This window comes from Prunus persica, chromosome G5 (genome assembly GCF_000346465.2).
Source record: "Prunus persica cultivar Lovell chromosome G5, Prunus_persica_NCBIv2, whole genome shotgun sequence".
NCBI classification, from domain to species: domain Eukaryota; kingdom Viridiplantae; phylum Streptophyta; class Magnoliopsida; order Rosales; family Rosaceae; genus Prunus; species Prunus persica.
Genome location: NC_034013.1, coordinates 12,968,374 through 12,991,490, shown reverse-complemented (window position 1 = coordinate 12,991,490; position 23,117 = coordinate 12,968,374). Strand labels below are relative to the sequence as shown.

At 39.1% G+C, this 23,117-nt stretch overlaps 4 protein-coding genes across 6 annotated transcripts; 2 read left to right on the top strand and 2 right to left on the bottom strand.

Annotated features, from left to right (window-relative positions):
* Positions 4,319–6,063, bottom strand: LOC18776808 (protein FATTY ACID EXPORT 4, chloroplastic). The gene is made up of 4 exons (XM_007209600.2): positions 5,623–6,063; positions 5,466–5,530; positions 4,741–4,828; positions 4,319–4,569 (listed from the first exon to the last, which is right to left on the bottom strand). The coding sequence occupies exons 1-4, from the start codon at positions 5,906–5,908 to the stop codon at positions 4,460–4,462; spliced, it is 549 nt and encodes a 182-aa protein (XP_007209662.1). The 5' UTR covers positions 5,909–6,063; the 3' UTR covers positions 4,319–4,459.
* Positions 6,510–8,536, bottom strand: LOC18776753 (probable receptor-like protein kinase At4g10390). Its single transcript, XM_007209922.2, has 2 exons — positions 7,579–8,536; positions 6,510–7,451 (listed from the first exon to the last, which is right to left on the bottom strand). Exons 1-2 carry the CDS (start codon positions 8,300–8,302, stop codon positions 6,748–6,750), a joined length of 1,428 nt encoding a protein of 475 aa, XP_007209984.1. The 5' UTR covers positions 8,303–8,536; the 3' UTR covers positions 6,510–6,747.
* Positions 11,376–14,290, top strand: LOC18777167. 2 transcript variants are annotated; one of them, XR_002271537.1, is made up of 4 exons: positions 11,377–12,466; positions 12,676–13,227; positions 13,335–14,138; positions 14,239–14,290. XR_002271537.1 is itself a non-coding variant. In XM_007209864.2 (3 exons), exons 1-3 carry the CDS (start codon positions 11,609–11,611, stop codon positions 13,443–13,445), a joined length of 1,521 nt encoding a protein of 506 aa, XP_007209926.2. In that variant the 5' UTR covers positions 11,376–11,608; the 3' UTR covers positions 13,446–13,830. The 2 variants fall into 2 exon arrangements, 1 of the variants encoding a protein (XP_007209926.2); XM_007209864.2 differs by lacking the exon at positions 14,239–14,290 and having other exon boundaries at positions 11,376–12,466; positions 13,335–13,830.
* On the top strand, positions 17,585–22,806 carry LOC18776137 (trihelix transcription factor GTL1). 2 transcript variants are annotated; one of them, XM_020563769.1, is made up of 3 exons: positions 17,585–18,994; positions 19,856–21,488; positions 21,734–22,806. In XM_020563769.1, exons 1-3 carry the CDS (start codon positions 18,579–18,581, stop codon positions 21,743–21,745), a joined length of 2,061 nt encoding a protein of 686 aa, XP_020419358.1. In that variant the 5' UTR covers positions 17,585–18,578; the 3' UTR covers positions 21,746–22,806. The 2 variants fall into 2 exon arrangements, with proteins under 2 accessions (XP_020419358.1, XP_007210347.1); XM_007210285.2 differs by having other exon boundaries at positions 17,587–18,994; positions 21,730–22,806.

Sequence of the window (23,117 nt, the reverse complement as noted above, 5' to 3'; positions counted from 1 at the left end):
TATTTTTAATAAGGAAAAAAGTCAATGCCTCCATTGGGCCATGGCATCCATTTTTTTAACAGCTTCGTATACTTTTTGTACAATGCTAATGTCACTGCCAGTACCACCCGTAAACCCCGCTAAGAACACAGCCAACCCCACTCACTGCCGTGATGGATTAACTTTTAGTTTAGTGATATTTTTTTTTTTTGAGTTTTTAATTTTTCTTCGGTGTTAGGATTAAGGGACTTTGTCGGTAATCCATGTTTGGGAAATTTTTTCTAATAATCCCAATCCAAATTCTGTCTCGTTTAGAGTTTACAATATTTTAGTGGATCCAATTTGTTTGGTGTTATGGCTTTCGATTTCAAATTTAACATATTACTTAATATCATAGTTTTTATATGTATTAATTTGTCTAAGTTATATTCAGTTGCCGAAAAATTGGATATATACGTATGTTAATCTCCTAATGCTTCTTTTCGTTAGTGGAGGAGAACTTATTACTCAATGAAGATGAAAGTGAAACGGAATAGGGATGGTAATGGCATATCCAGCTCTATTGTCATCCTGTCACTCATTGATTAAAAAATAAAAGATAAAAATAAAGAATAAAAGCCTCACTGCCGTGTGATGATAGTAAAGAGGGATTTGGACCCCTAAGGCTAAAATTGCGTATGAGCCACATTTTGTGCACGCTTTTATTCATTGACTCTGATGAGAGAAATGCAAATTGCAATTGGCCAATGGGCATCTTTCATAACCAGAGCATAACCCACTTGGCCCTGTGAAACTCTGCTTAAAGCCCCTGTTTTTGGTCCAGTATAATAATCCCACCACCCACCCAATCATGTATTAAACAAACCATAGACTTTCGTTTTTTATATATATTTTTTCATTTTCAATCCATTATTTAAGCAAAATCAATCACTGTTTAATTGAATTATTAAATATATCTGGACAAATAATTTCCAAATACAGATATGTATGTCCTTGTTTCCTCATGTCATGCATTATTTAACCTAACTTCCAGAAAAAGTCGCAGAGCTTCATCTCTTGAATTGAATCAAGTTGCCATGGCGGCCTATAGGCTTTAGGCCTCTACGTTCCCTGCTTTTCTTCTTACAGCCTGCACCTTCAAAAGTTGTCTCCCTTTGTCGGTATATATATATTTTCGTGCTTCCCTCTTTCTTTTGTTGATCCGTTTTATTGAAAGAACAAGTAAAGCTGTGGGTGTAAAATTGTTAATGTGCAACTTGTTTTTAGCTGAATTTGTTCCGATAACATGAGAGGAATGTGATTCCAATCATACAAGCATGCTTATGTAGATGATTGATTAGACTCGCAGTAAATTACATACCACAATTTTTGTAGCATTCGAATTCCGTACTTAAATATAAACACATCTGTAACCATTAGAACGATGAGTTCACCATTCTCTCTCACAACATAAACGAATTTATATTAAAAATGCACCCTTCATTCATATATATATATAGAAAGAGAGAGAGAGAGAGAGAGAGAGAGAGAGAGAGAGAGATTAGGAAAACCCAACTGATGCCTAGTTTTTCTTCCTCTTTTTTTTCTTTGTGGGTCATAAAGAAGATCAGCCTAGCCTAGGGTTGGTCCAATCAAACAGTTTGTCAAACTTCCATGTTCCTAGCTAGCCATAGTAATGGAAAGGTGCAAGTAAAATAACCTCCTCATCCTCCTATATGGCAACTACATATATAAAACGTTTGATAATGTGTTTAAGTCAAACTTGTTTAATTTAGTTCACATTAATTTTACATAATGCATGAATTGTTTTCAAAGAAATCATTATATAGGACAGCTATATATCATGAGCCCTGCATAGTTGGCTCCTAATTTAAAAAATAATCTGGCCCCGAGACGTGGTTATGAGTGACTGATCCATCATACATTCCTCCTCACCATGTATATGGGATGTTATATTAATTAATTAATTAACCTTGTCACACTTCAGACAGATAATTCTTAAATAATCATAACTATTTTCAACTCTCCAAGTTTTTAATTAACAATACATATATTTTTACAGAAAAACATGCTCATATCACAAGTATATATATAAATGAAAGTGCATGATATATATGGGGCACCCAAAAAAAACCATTATAATCATTAATAATTACTGTTTGGATTAATAAGTATTAAGTGTCACTTCTTAATTATATGATTAACATCGTGGGATCCTGAAAAGAGAGATAGAAAATGAGGAGCAATGAAACCGGTACATGGAAATTTCTCGAGTGCCAACCCTTGATTTAATTATTGATTATCTCTGCTCCTAGGTTTTTGAGTGGAGTCGATGGCACTTTTTGCTCACACAAAATCCTATTTTCATGGGAAGATTCGTGTACCAGGCTATTTGGTACTAATTTAATTAAGTATTTGATCATGCCTCATACATAGCAAGCATAATCAGAGAATGCTTGATTAATAAGTTCCTAATCACCTTCCTAGCTGAGTCTCTTTATTGGTTACCGAGTTAGCTAACTTGGTAGCATCAGATAGGTATATATTATCCTCACGATATCTGTGGCTCTGCATGTGTATAATGGAAATTGTGCCCCCACCCAGGTTTTGAATTTCCATATTCATTCCCTTTTGTTTGGTGACTGATTGCACCCATTTGAGTTGTGTTCACCAAATTTAATTTATAATTTCTACAATCGAAACCCCTTCGAGCTCAATCGAAGGGGAATCTTTCACTTGTAATACGAAGGTTTACAAGACACTAGCTTCTTGAACAGCTTTTTTGATCGGTAATAAATTAGGTTTAAAGTAGATTCGGATTTGAATTAATCAAATACTGTCCAGGGATTTTACTATTACAGATTTTTATGTTTGGTAGATTATAAGGACATAACTTTCAACTGGTTAACTATACTACTGGTAGGATAGGATGGGATGGGACAGTCTCTCTTTAACTTTGATGTCTTTAATTCAATCACTGGTCTTCTCTTCAGGAATATTTGGTTTTGATTGTGATTCGTGAATGTTCCATTCCAAACTCATGATCCAATTGATCTGTAGCCCTTCCGGACAAAAGTTAGGTGGTAACCTTTAGAGAGAGGGGGGCCTTCTTCAATGATGAAAGTCGGAAATTTTGATATTAATAAAGTGTTACAAAATCCCACCCTTCTTTTCTGTTCCCCAATTTAACCCAGAACCATTGTTAGAGGAGGAGCTGCAGGTAGAGATTTTGTTTGGGAGTGCCAGAATGCGAAAGAGACACACAAAATCCAACCCTCACCTTCCCCATCTACGAGCCCAAAAGTGAAATGAGACCTTCCTAATGGCCAATATAGTGGGTTCACATTGCTGCATAATTTAATACTAAAAAAAGACATTCAATCTGATTCATTTGAAACTTTTCTTGCAGCCAGCCTATGGAAGCCTAATTTATAGTTCTATGCCCCACAAAACCCATGAAAAATCACTTTGGACTGGTTGGACTGGTGAAGTGCATACTTGATGCTTCCTTTTAGCTTGAAGTATGATGATTGCATGTGAGAAAGCTAATGTCACAACTAAGACATGGTGACATTAAAGTTTTAATAATTTATTTTGTGTGGCAGAAGAAACTTTGGGATGGTGATTGTTGAGTAGAAGATACTCAAAATGATTCTCAACTCTTAAGAAGGTCCATTATTTTTATTTTCTGCCTTCTTTTCAAGGAAGTGGACATGAACTTTATGGGTATTTGTTGTTGCCAGCCACAATCAGAATGATGAACCAAGCAACACCAACAGTAGGTCACTTCCTCACAAGCATCACCAGAAGTTTCTGACTTGTACACAATGAAAAATCGGTTTCTTTTTATCTCTCATCAGTCAACTAAGGATATGGATAGGCATAAAGAAGGTATTATGGGTAAGCATCGGTTCATATTTGGAATTTTGTGAAAACTATGTATTTGATGGGACAAACGAATCTCAAATTATTATTATTTTTAGTTAGAAACCAAAAGAAAATGAGGGAGGGGGGATGTAGCCTTTTTTGTTGAACCGTACAATTAGTCACATTATTGTAGTTATTAAATCCTCCTAATATCGTATTATTGAGTTATTCAAATCTCGCAATTATCGTCGGTTCCTTGTAATTTGTTGGCTTTGTGTTTCATCCTAAGCTTAAACTATTGTATAATGCACTTAAAGAAAAATTAGGGTTAAGTGTGATGTTTAAATTATTTGAGGAGTGTGTAATCAATGTGGTGTCTTTTCAAAAGAAAATTGTGGTAAGTAGAAAATTAGGTGGGAGCAGTTAGTATAACGGCGGTGGGAGCCGAAAATAATAGAAGCCCTCGCACTAAAAAGAGGTTAGCACCAAGTCAGAATTCAAACCCAAAACAGAGAAAAGAGTTGGAACACCAAAACTGAATTCGAAAGATAGCTTACAAGTCAAGTCCTCATCACATTAACACGAGGTACACCATTTCCAAGTAACATTAGGATTAGTGACTATCTTGTAGATATGCTGATATAAACACAGCCAACGCACTAAGAGAAAGAGCTAACAGAGGGCCTGCAGGAGCCAGTTTCCGGGTAGCGGCTAATCGTATACCTGAAACCATTTAGAGAAAATTGGAAAATAAAGAAGAAGTCTAGAGGGAGTTGAGGTTCCTTTCTATGTATAAGATCATAGCAGATATTCAAGTCACTATGCAAACACTTGTTACTAAATACAAAGATGGCCAGGCAAAAATCTTGAACAAAAAGCATAGCATATGCATACCAAATACCGAAGCGAAAAGGAATGCTGATCCGAACCCAAGGGCATCACCAATAGCTTTTGTCTCTGGTGTTTGCATCAGATAGTAAGCCTACAAGCATGCCACAAAATTACAGCCATCTCAAAAAGGTAAGGAAATTGAAAGGAACAGGAAGCTCATTTAGATGAACAAAAACAGAATGTGGCACTAAAACGATGAATTGTGCTTATTTTGATAGGCATTCTTCCACATTTATAAGTGAAATGAAAAGCAAGAGTATGTTTCCCTGGTGTAGTTCATTTGGTGTAAGGAAGCTCATCTGCGGAAAACCGGAAACAAAGTTATCTCTTCTGCTATTCTGAGGACTAACTGTACCATTCATACAGCAAACATATGGCCCTCTTTTCAGGCGGCTGCTCCTTTACAGAAATCTGTAACTTCTGTGGCTTGTCTAGTGTAATACCAGTATAGCCATTATGGTTTGAAACAGGAAATGCAATGTTCCCAAATGCATCATAAATGAAGGCTGCCAATCAGTGCTGCAATAAAGGTTGCTAGCATTGAAACATGGAGGCACCCCAACATTTGTTTCTCAAAGTTCCTAAAGATTAGATGCTCTTTGGCCCATTATGAACAAGAAATTAACCACACAAAAAAATAAAAAATAAAAATCTCCAGCATGTGAAAACTTGGAACTAAAACACAATTCAGTGTTGTTAACTTGTCACTATGAAAGCAAGAGTCTTACAGTGCCCATCAGAGCTGCTCCTGAAACCCCGCCGAGAATTGACCCCTTGCTTCCTGATCTCGCATCTGCAAGCCAAAAACCCCTTTGATTGAAAATTAAGCAAAAGTAAATAAAAAAGAAGATATCTTTGTTTTATAAAAATAAATGAATAGCTTACAAGCAAATAGACCACCGCTGAGGAGCAGGAACCCGTAGACTGCAGAAGTAGTTGGGGCATACTCTGCTAGCTGAGAAGTGCACAAGAGTCGACGACGCTGCGTTTTGGGTTTGGTTTTGAAGCTTGCATTGTTCATTGCCAATTTGCCATTTCCCGCATTGTAATTGCAGCGACAAGGATGAGAATTGGAAAACGCAGGAGATTTGAAACTGGGAATTCTGGGATTGCGCTCATACAGGCATCCCCTGGTTACCGCTGAAGCCAAATGCAAAGTAGACGACGACATAGTCCGTTAATTTAGTTTCTGAATTGTGTTATATACTTGTGGGGGTGCACTCCATGTGTTTGTGAAAATGATAAGGCAACTGAGACGGGACGTTGCAGAAGAGGGCGCGCAAAAGGATGGCGCCAATTGTACTTGCGCTTGAGATAAGCCCAATCATATCACAAGCCCACACCACTTTGTTTCTTTTCTTATGTGGCAATTAGCGGTAGGTGCGGTCCGATTTTTCTTTACAATCAAAATAATAAAAAAAATTTATACAATTCGGTTTAGTTTGGTATTGACAAAAAATGAATGAAACTAATATTATCCGATTGAAATAAAAATCTAAGGTAATATTATTTCCTTGCTCACTTACAATAATTATTGAGGAATTATTCATTTAATTTCTAATTACATTGTTAATTTTAGCATTATCTTCCTCATTTTAATCATTCCACCCCAAAATTGTATAGAACAGACGTATATGATTGGAGATATTGTACCCTTCATTGAATGAGGGGCCATGAGTTCAAATTTAATTACTGAATAAATAAGAAAATAATTACAAAATTTTGCAAAGAATATGAACACATTAACTCCAAAGAAAAAAGAGCCAAAAAAGAAAAAGCAGCAAAATAAACATATGATCTTGTGTATATAATCTTTCATTTTCCCTTACAAATTTGGTGAATGCAAATTTACATCAGAATCATTATTAAAACTTTCTTTTACACTAAAACAAAATAAAACCAGACACCAATTTCTACATTTCTATACAACCAATTCACCAAGGTCGTCCAAATCGACGGTTGGGATCGATCCATCAATCCATCAATCCATCAATCAATCAAATCACTCAATTAGTATATGATTTGTTTCTGGTGCGACTGTAGAAACGAAACAGATGGAATTTTCTCATGAATTGTCTGCAATATCTGAGCAGCCGAAGGCCTCAGTGTCGGTGACTGCCGCAAGCACATGGCCGAAACCGAAAGCATAGTCTTGGCTTCTTCAACGTCAAACCCCGCCGCGCCCAGCCGCGGGTCCACCATCCTCGCCGCCTCCGCCACGTTACCTCCGCCGTCCTTCAGCCTGGGCCCCACCATCGACGTCAAAAACTGGCCCTTTTCCGAGCAGAAGGCTTCCATGCCCGTCACAAGTTCCAGAACCAAAACGCCGAAGCTGTAGACATCGTTTTTCTTGGAGGCGATCCCGGTTCGGAGGTAGTGCGGGTCGGTGTACCCGGGCGAGCCCATCATCGTCAACACGTGACTTTTCATCGACGACGACGGCGGCCGGACCGTCGAGGAAAACCCCATCTTCGCCGACCCGAAATCGCAGAGCTTGCAATTGAGATCTTGGTCGAGCAAGATGTTGGAGGCTTTGATGTCCATGTGAACGATCTGAAGAGGGCATTTCTCGTGGAGGTACTCTAATGCCTGTGCGATTTGGAAGGCGATCGCCATGCGGTTCCTCCATGGCAGCACGGGGCTTGATTCTCCGCCGTGAAGCTTGTCTTGTAGGTTTCCATTGGCAACGTACTCAAAAACCAGAGCACCCTCCTCTGTTCCACACAAAAACAGAGATATATATACATTAATTATTTGATCAAATTGAATCGAACCCAGAAAACAAGATGGCATTTTTAACACTGAAATCTTTAAGGGGTTAATTTGGTACACAATACTGACCTTGTTTATCGCAGTAGCCGAGAAGCTTGACGATGTGGGGATGCTGAAGGTGGAGGAGGATATCGAGTTCTTGCTTGAAAACTTGATTGAGGCGTTCGCTGCCATTGTTAATCTTAATTGCCCAAAACCCAGATGGTTTACGAGCCAAGTAGACATTGCTGTACCCTCCAGATCCGATCACCTTACAAAAATTGTTGGTGGATCTTTCAATCTCATCCCAACTCAACTTCCTCACAGAAAAATTCCCACTTTCACCCGCCATATCATCCTTCTGATCAAGAGGCTCGTGGCTGATGCCTTCAAGACTGCTAAGACTGTTAGAAGTGACGCGGGTTTGCTTGCGTTTTAGTTTGAAGCCGAAGCACCTGAGCACAGCCATGGCTGAAACAAGGAGAAATGCGAGGAAGGCAGCAGAGGAGACACTGAGAATTATGATAATGGTGTAGTCAACGTGGTGGGTTTTTGAAGTAGAAGCAGTGGTATAAGTAGTAGCAGAAGAAGAGGAAGAGAGAGTGGGTGTTGGGATGGAGCGAGAAGCCTCGGAGAAGGAGAAGAAAGAGAAAAACAAGAAAGAGATGGAGGTGGTGAAGAAATAGTAGGTGCTGTTAGACCCACAGACAAAATGGCAAGCGTGTGGGATTTTGGCTGGGCTTGATATAACACCACCAACCTCCTCTGCTTCTGCTTCTTCTTTTTCTCTTTCTCTGACCTTAGATTTGGCCATGGATGGAGGCACAATCTGACAGCCTTGATCTCGATCTAGACATAAAGGAAACAAATGGCAAGCTTCCTTCCCACTTTCTCCACAGAAGAAAATGAATAAAAGGAAAAAGAGAGTATATTTAACTCTCACCCAATCAAAATCAAGATCTTAGTCTCTGTTTTTTTATTTGTTTCATAAAATGAAAAAGAAAAAAGAGAAAAAGAGCAGGTCTCTGTCCCCATTTCCCCAGCTCCCACCAACAAAAAATATATTTATATTCTACTATAATTATTAGGGATTGTTTAATTCTATGGTCTTTTATTTTTCTTATCAGAATTTAATACTGTGGTCCAGAGTCCAGACCAGTCAAAATAAGCTTTTGCAGTTTGAACAAGGTATTGTTTTGTGAAGACTTCTGCATCATATATATCCACCACCACCACCAGTCGGTGAATTTTTGCTCAATTTAAAGCTAACATTTAATGTGTTTTATCTACCCCAAAAAAATATCATCCATCTCAACTTCATTTTTCAAAAGGTCCTATAAATGTAGCGATTTGAAACAAATATTCTCTTTATAGTATGGGTTTGAGTTGTAGTATTCGTGTAGTATTTGTAAATTTAATATGTTATTGTCACACTCTCAATGGAGAAGGGCCTCAAAAATATAAAAAAACTAAAAATATTTTCTAACAACCAAAATAGAAAAAATTTAAAAATACTTATAGGCCCGTAAAAGTGTTTTATGGATATATTTTTTCTGTGAATACTTTCAAGTTATTTTTCTCTATTAATAACGTTAATAAAAATGCTTCTAAAAAAACTTTTTTCAGCATAAGTAGGGGTGGGCACTCAAATCGGCGAATCGGAAATCCGAGCCGAACTATACTGAACCAAACTCAAAAAAAACCGAGTTGACTAAAAAGTCAACAACCGGTTAAAAACCAAATTGAACCGGTTTAGACCGATTTTGGATCCGGTTTCATGTCTTTAAAAATCAGACCTGGCCGAACCAAACCAGTCAAATTAAAAATATATATAATTTAAATATATATTTATATTTAATGTTATATTTTTAATTTTACCCAAAAAAAAACTAATATTTATCCAAGTTCAATTTCAAAATATCTCTCTTTTCTAACTTTAATATTTATTTTTATATGAAATTGAATAATTTGTTAATTTTCAAGTAAAATAATAATATTTCAGTTGAGAATTGTATTTAAAAAATTATTATTATTACTTTTTATAATCCGATTCAAAATTGAACCGGAATTGGAACTGGACCAGAATCGATTCAACCCGAACCAGATAGTTTTTGAATTTTTTTTTTATTAAAATCGAACTGAACCAAACTAAATGAATAGTGCCAGATCAATTCTAATTTGAAACAAAAACCGGTTTAACCCGAATCGTGCCCACACCTAAGCATAAGGGTAAATTTTAAAGCAAAAATTTATATATTAAGAGTATTATCATTATTTTTTTAGTTATTTTTTTTATAGAAAGAGTATTATCAACGTTTAACTTATGATGTATACGAAGATAATAATTCATTATCATAATTTCTCCGCACAAAAAACACACTAACATAAAATGAAATCACACTTTTATATCACATTATGATTAGGTCAAAAGTAAAGGTTAGGGCATCTAATTAATTAATAATCACATTGAATATGAGGCCACGTGTAATTATAATATCACGTGGCTTTATTTTCTTGTTTTTCCTTCTCAATTACGCAAACACACGAATCACAGGGTGAGTGAAGCTTGTTGATTGATTGAGAATCAAAATCATTTCCCCATATTTCTTTTTAAAAGGTGGGGACTTTATTTGAAAAATAATTAGCACGAACCAATAAAGCAAAGCCAATTATTTATGTGATATTCTTGTGACACATCCATTGAATTTTTGTAAGTATAGGAATGAGAAATGTGTCTATTTATTTATTTATTATTATTGTATGTGGCCTGCTGCTATTATCTTATTACTAGCCTCTCTGCATGCGCTTCCGCGCTTGCAAGAGGCATTTTTTTAAAAAAGTGTTCCATAAAAATAGGATCCATTATTTTTTATTTAATTTTAATTTTTTATAAAAAGTGTGAATTTACCATATTATCCTCATTTAATTAATAAGTTTAGTTCTTAATGTTTGCATTAACCAAAGATATTTTCTGGTATTTTGAATGTTTCACCATTCTCTGCCTTTTGCTTTATATATATAGATAAATCATTGCCCGTGCAGAACCAATTGCGTATCAACTGCATTAATTTTGTTATCCACGTCCATTTCCTTGCTAATTAGACCAACCACGTACACACATAAAAAATCCTAATTACTATGACTTTAATATTTAGGGTTTAAATTATGTGAAGGTGCGAATACGACGTCGTATTCATGATCATATGTAGCTATCTATTACATCTCGACATTAATATATATTTAAAGATATTTATTCAAAAATTCATTTTAACATGATATATTATGAATGTATTGCGATGGTTAGAGGTTGTGTGTATATATTAATATTTGTGCAATGCTTATGTTTCATCTACTGCATATGTATTGTTTATATTATGAAGTTTCGGTTCGATTATGATAACGTAACCACAAACGAAAGCAACTTCGTACCCAGCTGCAGGAGTTGGAATATGATTTTGGAGACTTAAATATATGTGCTTTGAATGTATAAAAGTTGCAGGTTGGAGTTGCACAACTATGGAGACTTTAACTTGTCGTGTGTGTCTGTTGAATTTTGGGGAGGGTCGAGTGAAGAAAATTGGACAACGTGATAAAATATGGGGACCATTTTGATATTTAAATCAAAAAAATAATACAAAAATGAATCAATCTCAACTCAAATTTCAAATAACGTAATTTCCCCGCGGCAATCCCACCGAAAATAGAAGAAAAAGAAAATATAATTCCCTGCGGCAGCGGGAAAGCTACAGATCTGAAGCGCGACAGTCGCGTTACGTGGCATTCTTAGGCTCTAACAGGGCTTATGGCCCGTCACCGCACACCGGACACGTGTCGTGATTTTCAGGCCAGGCTACAGACGTACAGATACACCCACGATTTTGCGCCTTTTCACAACAGCCACTGTCACGCAGCAACGTCTCTCTTTACCAATACTTTGTGCCTCCGTTAACATTGGCTGTTTCAGAATTAAAAAACAATAAAAGGCTTCAAAATTTCAAAAAATAAAAATCACAAAGAACAAAATGTCCCAAATTAGAACCCCTAATTAATCAAATTCAATGAGATTAAGAGGGGCTTCGATTCGGTGGCGACCAGTGCACAGACATGAACGTTGGGGACGATGATGACGACGCCGTCAACAAACCCCAAAGACCTCGACAGCAGCGCCACTCGATCGCCCAAAAACCGCCGTCACCGTCAGAGCCACGTGGCCACCGCCGTCATCGCCGTCGCGGCGCTCGTGATCTCCACCGCGGCTTGGCTCTCCCTCGTCTTCTCCGGCGCCTCTCAGCCCTTCCCTGCCCCTCAAACCCTCACTCCCTCCCGCAATCGCAGCCTCTCACTCTCCCAACAGCAACAACAACTCAGACACTCCCAGGAGCTCACTCTAAACGACATCGTTTTCGGCATTGCCGGGTCTGCCCAACTCTGGAAGCAGCGCAGGGAGTACGTGCGGCTTTGGTGGCGCCCAAAAGACATGCGCGGCCACGTCTGGTTGGAAGAGAAGCTCCCCAAAAATGACGTCGATTTGTCCTTGCCGCCGATCATGGTTTCCGAGGACATATCGCGGTTTCGGTACACCAACCCGACGGGTCACCCGTCGGGGCTCCGAATCTCCCGAATAGTCTCCGAGTGCTTCCGCCTCGGCCTCCCCAACGTTCGGTGGTTTCTCCTCGCCGACGACGACACGATTATCAATGTCGATAACCTCGTCGCCGTTCTGAGCAAGTACGACTCGTCGGAGATGGTTTATGTGGGGAGCCCATCTGAGAGTCACTCTGCCAACACTTATTTCAGTCACTCCATGGCTTTTGGTGGTGGGGGAATCGCCATTAGCCACCCTTTGGCTGAAGCCCTCTCTGAAATGCAAGATGAGTGTCTCGAGAGATACCCAAAGCTCTATGGAAGTGACGATCGTCTCCATGCCTGCATTACTGAACTTGGGGTTCCCTTAACCAGAGAACCTGGTTTCCACCAGGTAATTATATATATTTAAATTTACCCATAAATATTTCTATTTTACTGAACATTCCATAATTGGTGAAATTGGTTTGCCATGTAGTCATAAATCTTTCTGTTTTAGAGAACATTGCTTAATTGGGGAAATGGGTTTGTTATGTATTCATAAATCTTTCTGTTTTAGAGAGCATTGCTTAATTGTGAACTGGGTTTGTCTTGTTGTGGCAGTGTGATATTAGGGGTAATGCTCATGGTCTGTTATCTTCACACCCAATTGCACCATTTGTGTCCATTCACCATGTTGAAGCTGTTGACCCTTTCTATCCTGGCTTCACCTCTCTACAAAGCTTGGAGCTTTTTACACAGGCAATGAGACTCCAACCCACCAGCTTTTTGCAGCGGTCTATTTGCTATGATCGTAGACGCCGTCTCACATTCTCAGTCTCGGTTGGTTATGTGGTTCAAGTATTCCCAAGCATTGTTCTCCCTCGTGACCTTGAGCGCTCGGAGCAGACTTACTCTGCTTGGAATGGGATAAGTCACAGGAATGAATTCGATTTCGATACCAAAGACCCTTATAGGTCTGTCTGTAAGAAGCCTATTCTGTTCTTCTTGAAAGATGTTACACAGCAGGAGAATGCTACATTGGGCTCATATGTCCGGCCTCGAGCAAAAGATGATTTCAAGAGAAAAGTTCTCTGCTTTCCCCGGTTCAGAGTTTTGCGCAATCTGCGGAAAATTCAGGTTTTGGGCTATCCACTCACCAAGAAATGGCATCTGGTGTGTTTCTTCACTCAGCTGTTTTTGCCGTATGCAGAGAGATTGATTTCTTGACATGTCTGTTCTAGTTTTAGTGATTAGTGATATATTGATTTTCCTTTGCACAGGTACCACGACGTTTATGTTGCAAACTGAACCAAACAAGTGAGGAAGTCCTTAGACTAACAGTGGGGCAGTGTGCTAAGGGAGATTTTGGCTCTATTACTGATTCTAAATGACTATGTTAGCAGCGGGGTATTCTCTCAATCAATTTGGATTTTGGACATGAACATCGCTGCTATATGACATGTGCTTGCAGATATGAGAATGCTTCATTGTAAACGGAAAAGTTGAAGACAAGCATGCCAACCTACGGCTCGGGTATTACATTCTTTGCCTTCGATTTTGTTCAGAAGGTATCAAATCATAAATTGAGATCGAACATCTGCTAGCTGATTAAGTGAGACAAACAGTAGTTGTTCAAAACTTTGATATGCAAATTAGTAAACCCTAATGCCTGTGTGCTGAGCTTCTTCTAATCTTTTACTCGTTTTTGTAACTCAAGGCTAACGGTTGAATGGATTTGATGTGACCAAATTCCAAAAAGTTGTGAGCTGCTAAGCATTTGTTACTGTGTTCATGGAGCTGTTTGAGTGAGGAAAATTAAGTCAAAAGTTATGCCTGCTGCTTTGAAAATGATGTAATGATTGAATTTACAGGCCATTAGATTGAGGGACGGTAGGACTTTCTTGTCGATTGACCGCCAAGACTCGTAAATATTCAGAAACTTACAGTTGAGGTAGACTTCATCTTGGACTGGATTGCGCCGAGGCACCTCAATATTTTTGACCTTTTTGGTGTCGCATGGCCTATGGTGCCTCGCTGGCTAGTTGGTCATGGTCCACGATTCAGGTTGTGGGGCCCATGTTGAGGTGAGTTATAACAGTAGGCCTAGATTTAGACTAGTTGGTATAGTAGGCCCAAATTGGTTTTTTGAAGTGGCCTAATGTTTTATATTTTTCACCTTCATAGCTGCAGATGTGGAAACCAGAAATACATATCAATTTTGTTGGGTACCTCTCAATGTAGGAACCCTAGGTTTTGTTTCGTTTGCTAGCGAAAAAATAAATAAATCATAATAATTGTAAAAGAGCAATTTATTGTATATATAAAGGTCCCTAGAGATAGTAGAGTAATTTTCATTTTTAGTAATAAGGGAAGTTCCCTAGGGATGCTATGGTAATTCCTATTTCTAGTAATATACCTTTTCTTTCCAAATGCCTATTTTGCGGAAAGAAACGAAAGACGTTACAGGGACTCATGGGAGTAAAAATTTGAGTTGCAAGTTGCCGGATTTGTGGTACAACTAAAGGTTAGTAGGTCTTGAGTTCGATTGACATCGAATTCATTGATTCGTGCCAGAAAATAATGAGTTGGTTTTTTGTTGCCCTTATTATCATGTAGAAAGGGAAACAAGTGAATTCTAAAGCTTTGTCACATTCATTTTTTCTTTTTTATCCAAGAATAAAGCAAACACAACACACTATTGTGTGTCTGAGAGTAGGTCAGTGTAAAAACAAGCCAAGATAGGATAGGAGAGAGCATGTTAGGGTCCAGCTCAGAGGTGAGAAGAAAGATATAGAGGGGGCATTTTTTTTTTTAAAAAAAGGAAATTAATAATATAGATATATATAAGTGGTTAAAAATAAAAATGAGAAAGAAAAAAAGAAAAGAGAAGAGGAGCAAGTGGCATGTGCAGTGATCGGGGGGGCATGGGGTAGATGCCAGGCAGTTAGGGGTTTCTCAAATCCGGGAGAAACGCCACGCACGTTCCACCCCTCCCTCCCTTCCCTCATCCTCTCATGTATTGGGCCCCTTTCTACAGCTGTGCCAATCTGTTCTTGTCTCCCCCTCAACCTAAAATGCTTAATGCTCTTCTCTTCTCTTCCTTACCCTCCCTTCTCTCTCTCCCTCTCTCTTTCCCCAAACTCCTATCTCATCATTCTTTCACTCACTTACCCATCCACCTCTACTTTTTTGAATTTTTAAATTTCTACTTTTTTTAGTTGATTGAATGCTCGGACACCATTGATAAATTGATAACATAACATGTTAGACTAAGTACACGTGGTTATTGAACATTCAATTGATAGATTGATAACATAACATATTAGACTAACTACATGATTATTCGTAGTCTCTCTTTTTGTCTGCCTCAAAACTTCAACCTAGTGCTTTACCCATGTGGGTTTCTTTCGCCCACATATTCTTTTTCTTCCATGGCATAATTTGATGATTATATTAGTTGATTCAACATTTGAACACAATTAATATTTTGATAACATAACATGTAAGACTATAACCAGATGATTATTTACGACCTCTCTTATTGCCGGCCCCTCTTATTGCCGGCCCCAAAACTTCAACCTAATGCTTTATCCCACATGGGTTTCTTTCACCCACATTTCTTTGTACTTTTTCTTGTTTTTGTATTGCATGATTTGGTGATTCTATGGTATGGAACAAACTAAACAATGCAAATACTCCATTTTAATATAAGTGCCGCTACCCTTTTCTTACATGGGCATCCATCCATGTTACAATCCGGTGGTCTAAATCTAATAACATTTTCATGTTAGCAACATAATGGTTACCATGTGAGAGTAGCCAATTGTTCCTTACCTATTCGTTAGGGCAAAACAAAAGAAAGAAAAAAAATAAAAAGGTCCACTTCTAACTTGTTGTTATATATATATATTTACTAAAAAGAATCACATGCAGCGAATCGAAAACTTGTTGGACAAATAATATCACAGAATAAGATCCCTTAATTAATGACCATTTATATAAAAGTCACCAAATTAATTTGGGGAGAGTTCTAATTTAAAACTCTCTAGCTGTCTCATTAACTCTAATACCTTTAATTTGTTTTAATTAACATATAAGCAAATACTACATCATGCATGCATATATATATACAGAAATTTTCCAGTGCAAACATTTAGACGTTATTATCATGCGAACCTCATGTATTTTGTATTGTCTTTCCCTATTTTCCTACCTGTCTATTTATAATAGTATTCACACGATAATAACGTGCGAATATCTGAATAAGAGAATAATTGTATATATATGATTGGTACAATGATATATGGATATTAGGGTTTTACAGGATGATGAAAGAGCGTTGAAGAATGAGAGTGAGAGCGTGTGATGTGGCCCACAAAGTGTTAATGCGATTAAAAGCTGGATGTATATACAAATGGGGAAAATGGGTTACCAGTTGAGGCTTTTGTTTGTGTGAATGGAAAAAGGGTTTAAAAAAGGAAAGAATAAGCTGCAACAGGAGTTGTGCGCTGTCAATTCCTGTAAATTTTAAGCATATATAATTAATTGCTGCTGGCATTGCTGGTGTAAAATAGGCCTCATTAAATAAATTTAAAAAATTATTTGTGTTTAAATTAAATTAAAATGTATTTATGATGAATTCCATCGGCCTCCCTACGGGCTCCAATCACATGGGACTTATTGAGCATGTCAGATGGGAGATGGGGCCGACAAAGCTTTGTTTAAACTAAAGTCATCTGACAACATCACTGGTACTCCAAGCCCTCCTCCCTCCAGGCTAATTCAAACTTTCGATGTGGGATTAAAATTTCCTACCTCTTTCTCTTTCTTTCTATCATTAGCAAATAGTCACTTTATTCATTTTTAATCCTTTCATATAATATATATATATATATATATACGAGGATTGAGGAAGAGGAGGAGCGTCTTGTATAATTTAATTGGTAAGCTAAAGATAAAGATTAAAGATTAATAAAGCCGCAGATCTTAGAGTATTTGTGTGGTTGGGTTGGATTTAAACTAGGGTTATGTTTGATGAGAGTGTGCAGATCATATTCTGATTCCTGTGCTAATTAGTGTGCCTCGACAATTTGGGTTTGTTCCAGCTCAAAAATTTTGTACTAAAAGGGTGTCATCAATTTGAATGTGAGCAAAGCAAATTACCAAAAGGAATATGCTACTGCCCTCTTAGTCGTATGTATGCGAAATTTGACAGTTAATTTCATACACTACTATTTATGCACGCGTGAACGACTGTTGATAACACAACTCGAACGGTAGAAACTGGAGAGTGAGTGAATTGAGGGGAAGGGGGCAAAATTTTGGTGGTGCCAAGGGTTATAGTAAAGTTAAAGCAAAGTCCAACTGTACATGGCCACAAGCACAGAGAGGGATTGTTGGGTCAATTCAATATGACATTATTGGAATGGCAAATAAAAGATCGCCCTGGACTGGATTTTTATTCCTATAGATGGATGTGAGAGTTGCCTAGCTCTGCCTGCTGCCCCCTTGGTCATTTCATTTTGAGTTTTTTTTTTTTTTTTTTTTTGGGATGTCACTGTATTAGATAATATTATTAAAAAAATATTATTTTAAAATAATATTTTAAGGAAAAAAAGAGAGTAAAATATGGTGGTAAATGGTTTTGACAATTATTAGCAGCAAAGTGAGAGCCGCTGACAACATAGCATCTCTTCAAGTTTTATCTCTCTTCTCTCTCTCTCTCTCTCTCTCTTAATCATCATCATCTCCCTCATAATCGTCATCTCTCCATTCATTCATTTCTTTCTCTCTCTTTCTCTTTCTTCATTTATCTCTCGCCCCCCACAGCCCATCCACTCTTTCTGTCTTTTCTTTTCTTCTCTGTCTGTCATATTTTGCAGGCAGAGCGCAGCAGGAAAGAGTGCAGTTGAGATGGGGATGATGATGATGATGATGATGATGATGCCCTCCTGCTCCTCATCAACCTTATTTCTTTCTTCTTTACTGCTTCCTCTTTTTCCTTAATTATTATCATTTTTGTTTTCTGTTTTTTATATTCTTTTTCCTTTTTATTTTTCTGTTGGTTTAAGTAAACAAAAACAAAGGAATAAAAATCAAATCTGAATGAAAGACTGGAGGTGAAGGCCAGCACTAACTCATAGGAATTCACTTTCTGCCTTTCATCTTTCCAGTTGTCTAATCTCTTCCCTTTTGCTTCCTCCTTCTCTTTCACCAAACCTCCCCTTTTGCTCCCACTTAAATTTCCCTCAATATCACTCATTACCCTCCTCTTCTCTCTCTCTCTCTCTCTCTCTCTCTCTCCATTTTCTCTCTCTCCTCTTTCACCCAACAAGGAGAAAGAAGTAGAAGAAGAAGAAGATCTACCACTTAATGCAACCCCACCCCCCAGTACAAGGACTTACAGCAAACACTTCATTGCCCAATTGGGCACATGAATTACCCACAATTTTGAAGACCCACTTGTGCTTTTTTGAGAATTGAGAAACCCATTTTCTCAATTTTCTCAATTCCCAATATCAAATATGCAGCAAGGAGCTGGAGGGGCCCAAACCCATTATGGAGTTGGGGCAGCTGAAGACATGGGAGCTTCTGCTGCTGCTGCTGCTGCTGGTCCTTCTTCTTCCATGGCAGCCGCAGCAGCAGAAGCTGGAGACCAAGCCCAGCTAGTAGAAGCAGCCTCGCCAATCAGCAGCAGGCCTCCTGCTTCCGCTTCTGTCAATCTGGACGAGCTCATGACTCTCTCTGGAGCAGCTGCTGCAGCTGAAGACGCTCTCGCTGCTTCGAGAGACGAAGCAGATCGCGGTGGCGGTGGCGTTGGGTCGAGCGGCAACAGGTGGCCGCGCCAAGAAACCTTGGCCCTTCTCAAAATCAGGTCAGAGATGGATGTGTCCTTCCGCGACGCGACCCTCAAAGGCCCCTTGTGGGAAGATGTTTCCAGGTAATAATTACTAATCAAAAATTATATTTTTCTTTTTCTTCTGATTTTCAGCATTTTTGGCATTCCCAATATTGATTATTGATGGGTTTTTGCAAAATTCCTTTCTTGAAAACAAAAAAAAAAAAAAGAAAAAAAAAAGAAAAAAAAAAAGGAAAAGAAAAAAAAAGGGGAAGAAATGATTTGATTTCTGCAAATATACATACACAGCCAGCCAGCCGCACATGGGACATGGGGGCTTCTATCTCTTTCCATCACGATTCACGAGTCGGGCATCTTTCTTTCTTTCTTTCTTTTCTTTCTTGGAATATAGAGCGGCTCAGATCCACTGCATGACTTGTAACCAATCCCCCCTATCCCTCGCTCCCCTCTCTTTTTTGTTTTTTCTCTCCTTCAAAATATAATTTTATTGCCCAAAAATTTGAAAATCCCGATAAGATTTCCCCACATCATAATTATAATATAGTAATTTTTTCCCACTCTTTTCTCTCTTAACCCCTTATTTTAATGCTTCTAATTTCCCACTATGGACAGGTAATATTACATTATTCTATAGGAGAGATAGAGACCAAGTGAGGGGCCATTGGGAGAGAGGGGGGGGGGAGCCTGGATTGTTCTCTCCCCTCTCATTTTTCTTCTTCCTCTTTTGTCTTCTTCCAACTCAGGTCCTAGTTGGGAATATGATCAGGATCAAGATTTAATTTTTTTAATTTTTTTATACATGCGGTATTCGCTATCGGGAATTTGAACACAAGACTTCGGATGCAAGACCTCGAATATAAAATACATTACATTTTTTTTTATAAAGATTTTATAATATTGTAGTAGTGAGAGTGAGTGCATGGTTTCGTACACATTGTGCAGGAAGCTAGCGGAGTTGGGGTACAAAAGAAGTGCCAAGAAATGCAAGGAGAAATTCGAGAACGTGCACAAGTATTACAAGCGGACCAAAGAAGGCCGCGCGGGTCGTCAAGACGGCAAGAGCTACAAGTTCTTCAGTGAGCTAGAGGCTCTACACGGCACCACCGCCGCCACGTCCTCAGTCAACGTGTCAGCCTCTCCCTCTATCCACGTCACCCACGCTTCCCCTAACCCGGTTTCTATCGGGTTCAGCAACCCCATGCCCATCTCATCCTTCAGAATGTCACCCACAATTCCCGTAATGCCCTCCCAACAACCTCCCGCTACATTTCCAGTAATGCCCTCCTCCCAACCGCCACAGACAGCAGCAACAACGGCCACTCCAATGGACATAAACTTTTCTTCCAACAGCTCGTCTTCGTCCCCGGGGACCGACGACGAGGACGACGATGATGACGTGGAAGGAGAGCCTTCGAGTCGAAAACGGAAGAGAGGGGGTGCTAGTACTAGCGGCAGCGGCAGCACCAGAAAAATGATGGAGTTTTTCGAGGTCCTGATGAAGCAGGTGATGCAGAAGCAAGAGACCATGCAGCAGAGGTTTCTAGAAGTAATAGAGAAGAGGGAGCAGGACAGGACCATAAGGGAAGAGGCGTGGAAGCGTCAGGAGATGGCTCGGCTGACTCGGGAGCACGAGCTCATGAGCCAAGAGCGAGCCATCTCCGCGTCCAGAGACGCCGCCATCATCTCTTTTCTGCAGAAAATTACTGGTCAGACCATCCAACTACCTCCGCCCGTCAACGTCCACTCCGCTCCGCCGCCACCTGTCCCTCCGTCGGTGCCGGTTGTCACGCCGTTGGCTCAGCAATCGGTACAGCCGCCGATACAGACATCGTATCATCAAACGACGCCGCAGCAGCAACAGCCTCCGCAGCAACAACACGGGCAACAGGTTCGTCACCATCAGCAGCAGTCGCAGAATCTTCAGGTGGTGATGGCTGTACCGGAGCAGCAGGTGCAGCCTCCGCAAGAGAATATTGCTAGCGGAGGAGGAGCAGGAGGGAGCTTAGAACCTGCGTCGTCTTCGAGATGGCCCAAGGCGGAGGTGCTTGCACTGATAAAGTTGAGAAGTGGGCTCGAGTCGAGGTACCAAGAGGCGGGGCCGAAGGGTCCACTTTGGGAGGAGATTTCGGCTGGGATGGGGCGGATGGGGTACAAGAGGAGTTCCAAGAGATGCAAAGAGAAATGGGAGAACATCAACAAGTACTTCAAGAAGGTGAAGGAGAGCAATAAGAAGCGGCCCGAGGACGCGAAAACATGTCCATATTTTCATGAACTTGATGCTCTTTACCGGAAAAGGATACTCGGCGGCGGCGGTGGAGGCGGCAGCAGCAGCTCATTGGGTAACCAGAACAGGCTGGAACAACCACAGCAACATCAACTGCAGCTGGAGAACCCGAAATCAGATTCGGCAACGCAGCCGCAAGATAGGAGCTTAGAGGCCCAACCAAGTGTGCCTGTAATGCCACAAACACAAGAGGCAGTGGTAGCTACTGATCAGTCAGAAAACAAGAACGGAGATCAAAGCGCAAATGTGGAAAATCTCTTTGGAGAGGCAACAGATGAGGCAGCCAAGAAGGTAAAGTTATTCCATATAATGCTTAGCCAAGAACATTAATTTGTTATAGGAAGCACCAAATTTGTTGAACAAAATTTGATGTGACAAAATGATGTATTCATTTTCTTTGTTAGAAATAAATGAGATTTAATTAAACTGGGTGCACATTATTTTGGCGAACAGAAATTTATAAACAATTTTGATGGGTTTATATTTATCACTTAGCTCTTATATATGCTGATTATTGTGTTTATATTTGAAGCCAGAAGACATTGTGAAGGAGTTGATGCAGCAGGAGGTGCATGATCATCTTCAACAATTAGCGGTAGATGACTATGATAGGATTGAGGAAGCCAATAGCGACAATATTATGGATCAAGAGGAGGACATGGAAGACGATGATATCGATGAAGAAGACGATGAGGAAATGGAAGAAGAGAGGAAGATGGCTTATAAGATAGAGTTTCAGAAACCGAACACAACAGGCCCGTCCTCTAATGGGGGAGGCAATGGGGCTGCCTCATTCTTGGCCATGGTTCAATGAGTGCATGAGAAAGAGAAAAGAATATGCATTGCATGGCCAAAATTTACTGTACCATATGTACGTATCTACTTCCTGTTCAGAAAAATCAGAAGCAGCTCAAGTAAGATTATACCTCACATGATCACATCTACCTGAGCAGTTGGAAATCCTGATAGCATATATTTCTTCCAATTTCTTTTCTTTTTATAATTTGTTTTCTTAAATTTCTTTCATTCTCCTTTGCTCATCACCCAATTCATCATCTTCTTCTGATTTTTGTTGTTCCTCTTGATCTTCTTCTTCTTCTTCTTCTTTTTCTACTTCTTGGGTAGGATAGCTTTTCTGAGATGAATTAATATCTTGGATCAGTTTTCTTCCAATTTATTGATTTATTGGTGAATAAAGAACCGTTTCAAGGGAAAAAAAAACGGAAGGGGGATTGGATTAAGACACAAGCAAAATAAGCTGCTTGCTCTAAAATTTCAAGCAGCAGCATCTTCATAAGAAAAACAAAACAAAGCCCGGAAAAGAGAGGGAGAAGAAGTGACAGTCTCATCAGAAGCAGAAGCAGATGATTCAGCAGTATTCTTTTTTTACTTTTATTTATTTATTTTTGTTCTTGTTAATTAAGCTTTCGTTTTACTTCTTCTGTAACTTGCTTGGTTTATTTGAATGAATGAATGAACAAGCTGGGCTCTCTAGAATTCATCTTCCCTATTCAAATTCTGCAAAAACCCCTTTATTTATATTTTCTTTTTGTAATCTTCCTATTTTTCATAAACTTTCCATAAAATGTATATTATCTTTTATCTTTTATCTTTATCTTTTATCTATTCTCTGGTGTGATGTGAAACTGAAAAAAGTTGCAGATAAAGATGAGCATGGTGATAAAAACAACCAGATAATTCATTTATGGTAGACAGACAAATGGGCTTATTTATTTTTATCGACAACTTGCGTCACTGATGCCAGCTAAACGGTGAGAGAGAGAGAGAGAGAGAGAGAGAGGTTTTTCACTTTCAAGCAGGACTTTTTGAGAAATATGGGGCTTTCAGCTTTCAGCTTTCAGCTTTCTGCTTTGGCCGAACATGTGGTGGTGGGAGTGTTAGGCATTTGGCTGCTGATCG

What these genes read in the sequence shown, in the direction of transcription:
- LOC18776808 (XM_007209600.2), bottom strand. Translation starts at nt 5,908, where the DNA reads ATGTCGTCGTCTACTTTGCATTTGGCTTCAGCGGTAACCAGGGGATGC. An exon ending in CAGCGGTGGTCTATTTGCTT is followed by an intron (nt 5,531 to 5,622) that starts GTAAGCTATTCA and finishes TTTGGCTTGCAG; the next exon opens with ATGCGAGATCAGGAAGCAAG. An exon ending in CCTTTTCGCTTCGGTATTTG is followed by an intron (nt 4,570 to 4,740) that starts GTATGCATATGC and finishes AAATGGTTTCAG; the next exon opens with GTATACGATTAGCCGCTACC.
- LOC18776137 (XM_007210285.2), top strand. Translation starts at nt 18,579, where the DNA reads ATGCAGCAAGGAGCTGGAGGGGCCCAAACCCATTATGGAGTTGGGGCA. An exon ending in TTGTGGGAAGATGTTTCCAG is followed by an intron (nt 18,995 to 19,855) that starts GTAATAATTACT and finishes CACATTGTGCAG; the next exon opens with GAAGCTAGCGGAGTTGGGGT. An exon ending in CAGATGAGGCAGCCAAGAAG is followed by an intron (nt 21,489 to 21,729) that starts GTAAAGTTATTC and finishes TTATATTTGAAG; the next exon opens with CCAGAAGACATTGTGAAGGA.
- LOC18776753 (XM_007209922.2), bottom strand. Translation starts at nt 8,302, where the DNA reads ATGGCCAAATCTAAGGTCAGAGAAAGAGAAAAAGAAGAAGCAGAAGCA. An exon ending in CGGCTACTGCGATAAACAAG is followed by an intron (nt 7,452 to 7,578) that starts GTCAGTATTGTG and finishes TGTGTGGAACAG; the next exon opens with AGGAGGGTGCTCTGGTTTTT.
- LOC18777167 (XM_007209864.2), top strand. Translation starts at nt 11,609, where the DNA reads ATGATGACGACGCCGTCAACAAACCCCAAAGACCTCGACAGCAGCGCC. An exon ending in GAGAACCTGGTTTCCACCAG is followed by an intron (nt 12,467 to 12,675) that starts GTAATTATATAT and finishes TTGTTGTGGCAG; the next exon opens with TGTGATATTAGGGGTAATGC. An exon ending in TCACCAAGAAATGGCATCTG is followed by an intron (nt 13,228 to 13,334) that starts GTGTGTTTCTTC and finishes TCCTTTGCACAG; the next exon opens with GTACCACGACGTTTATGTTG.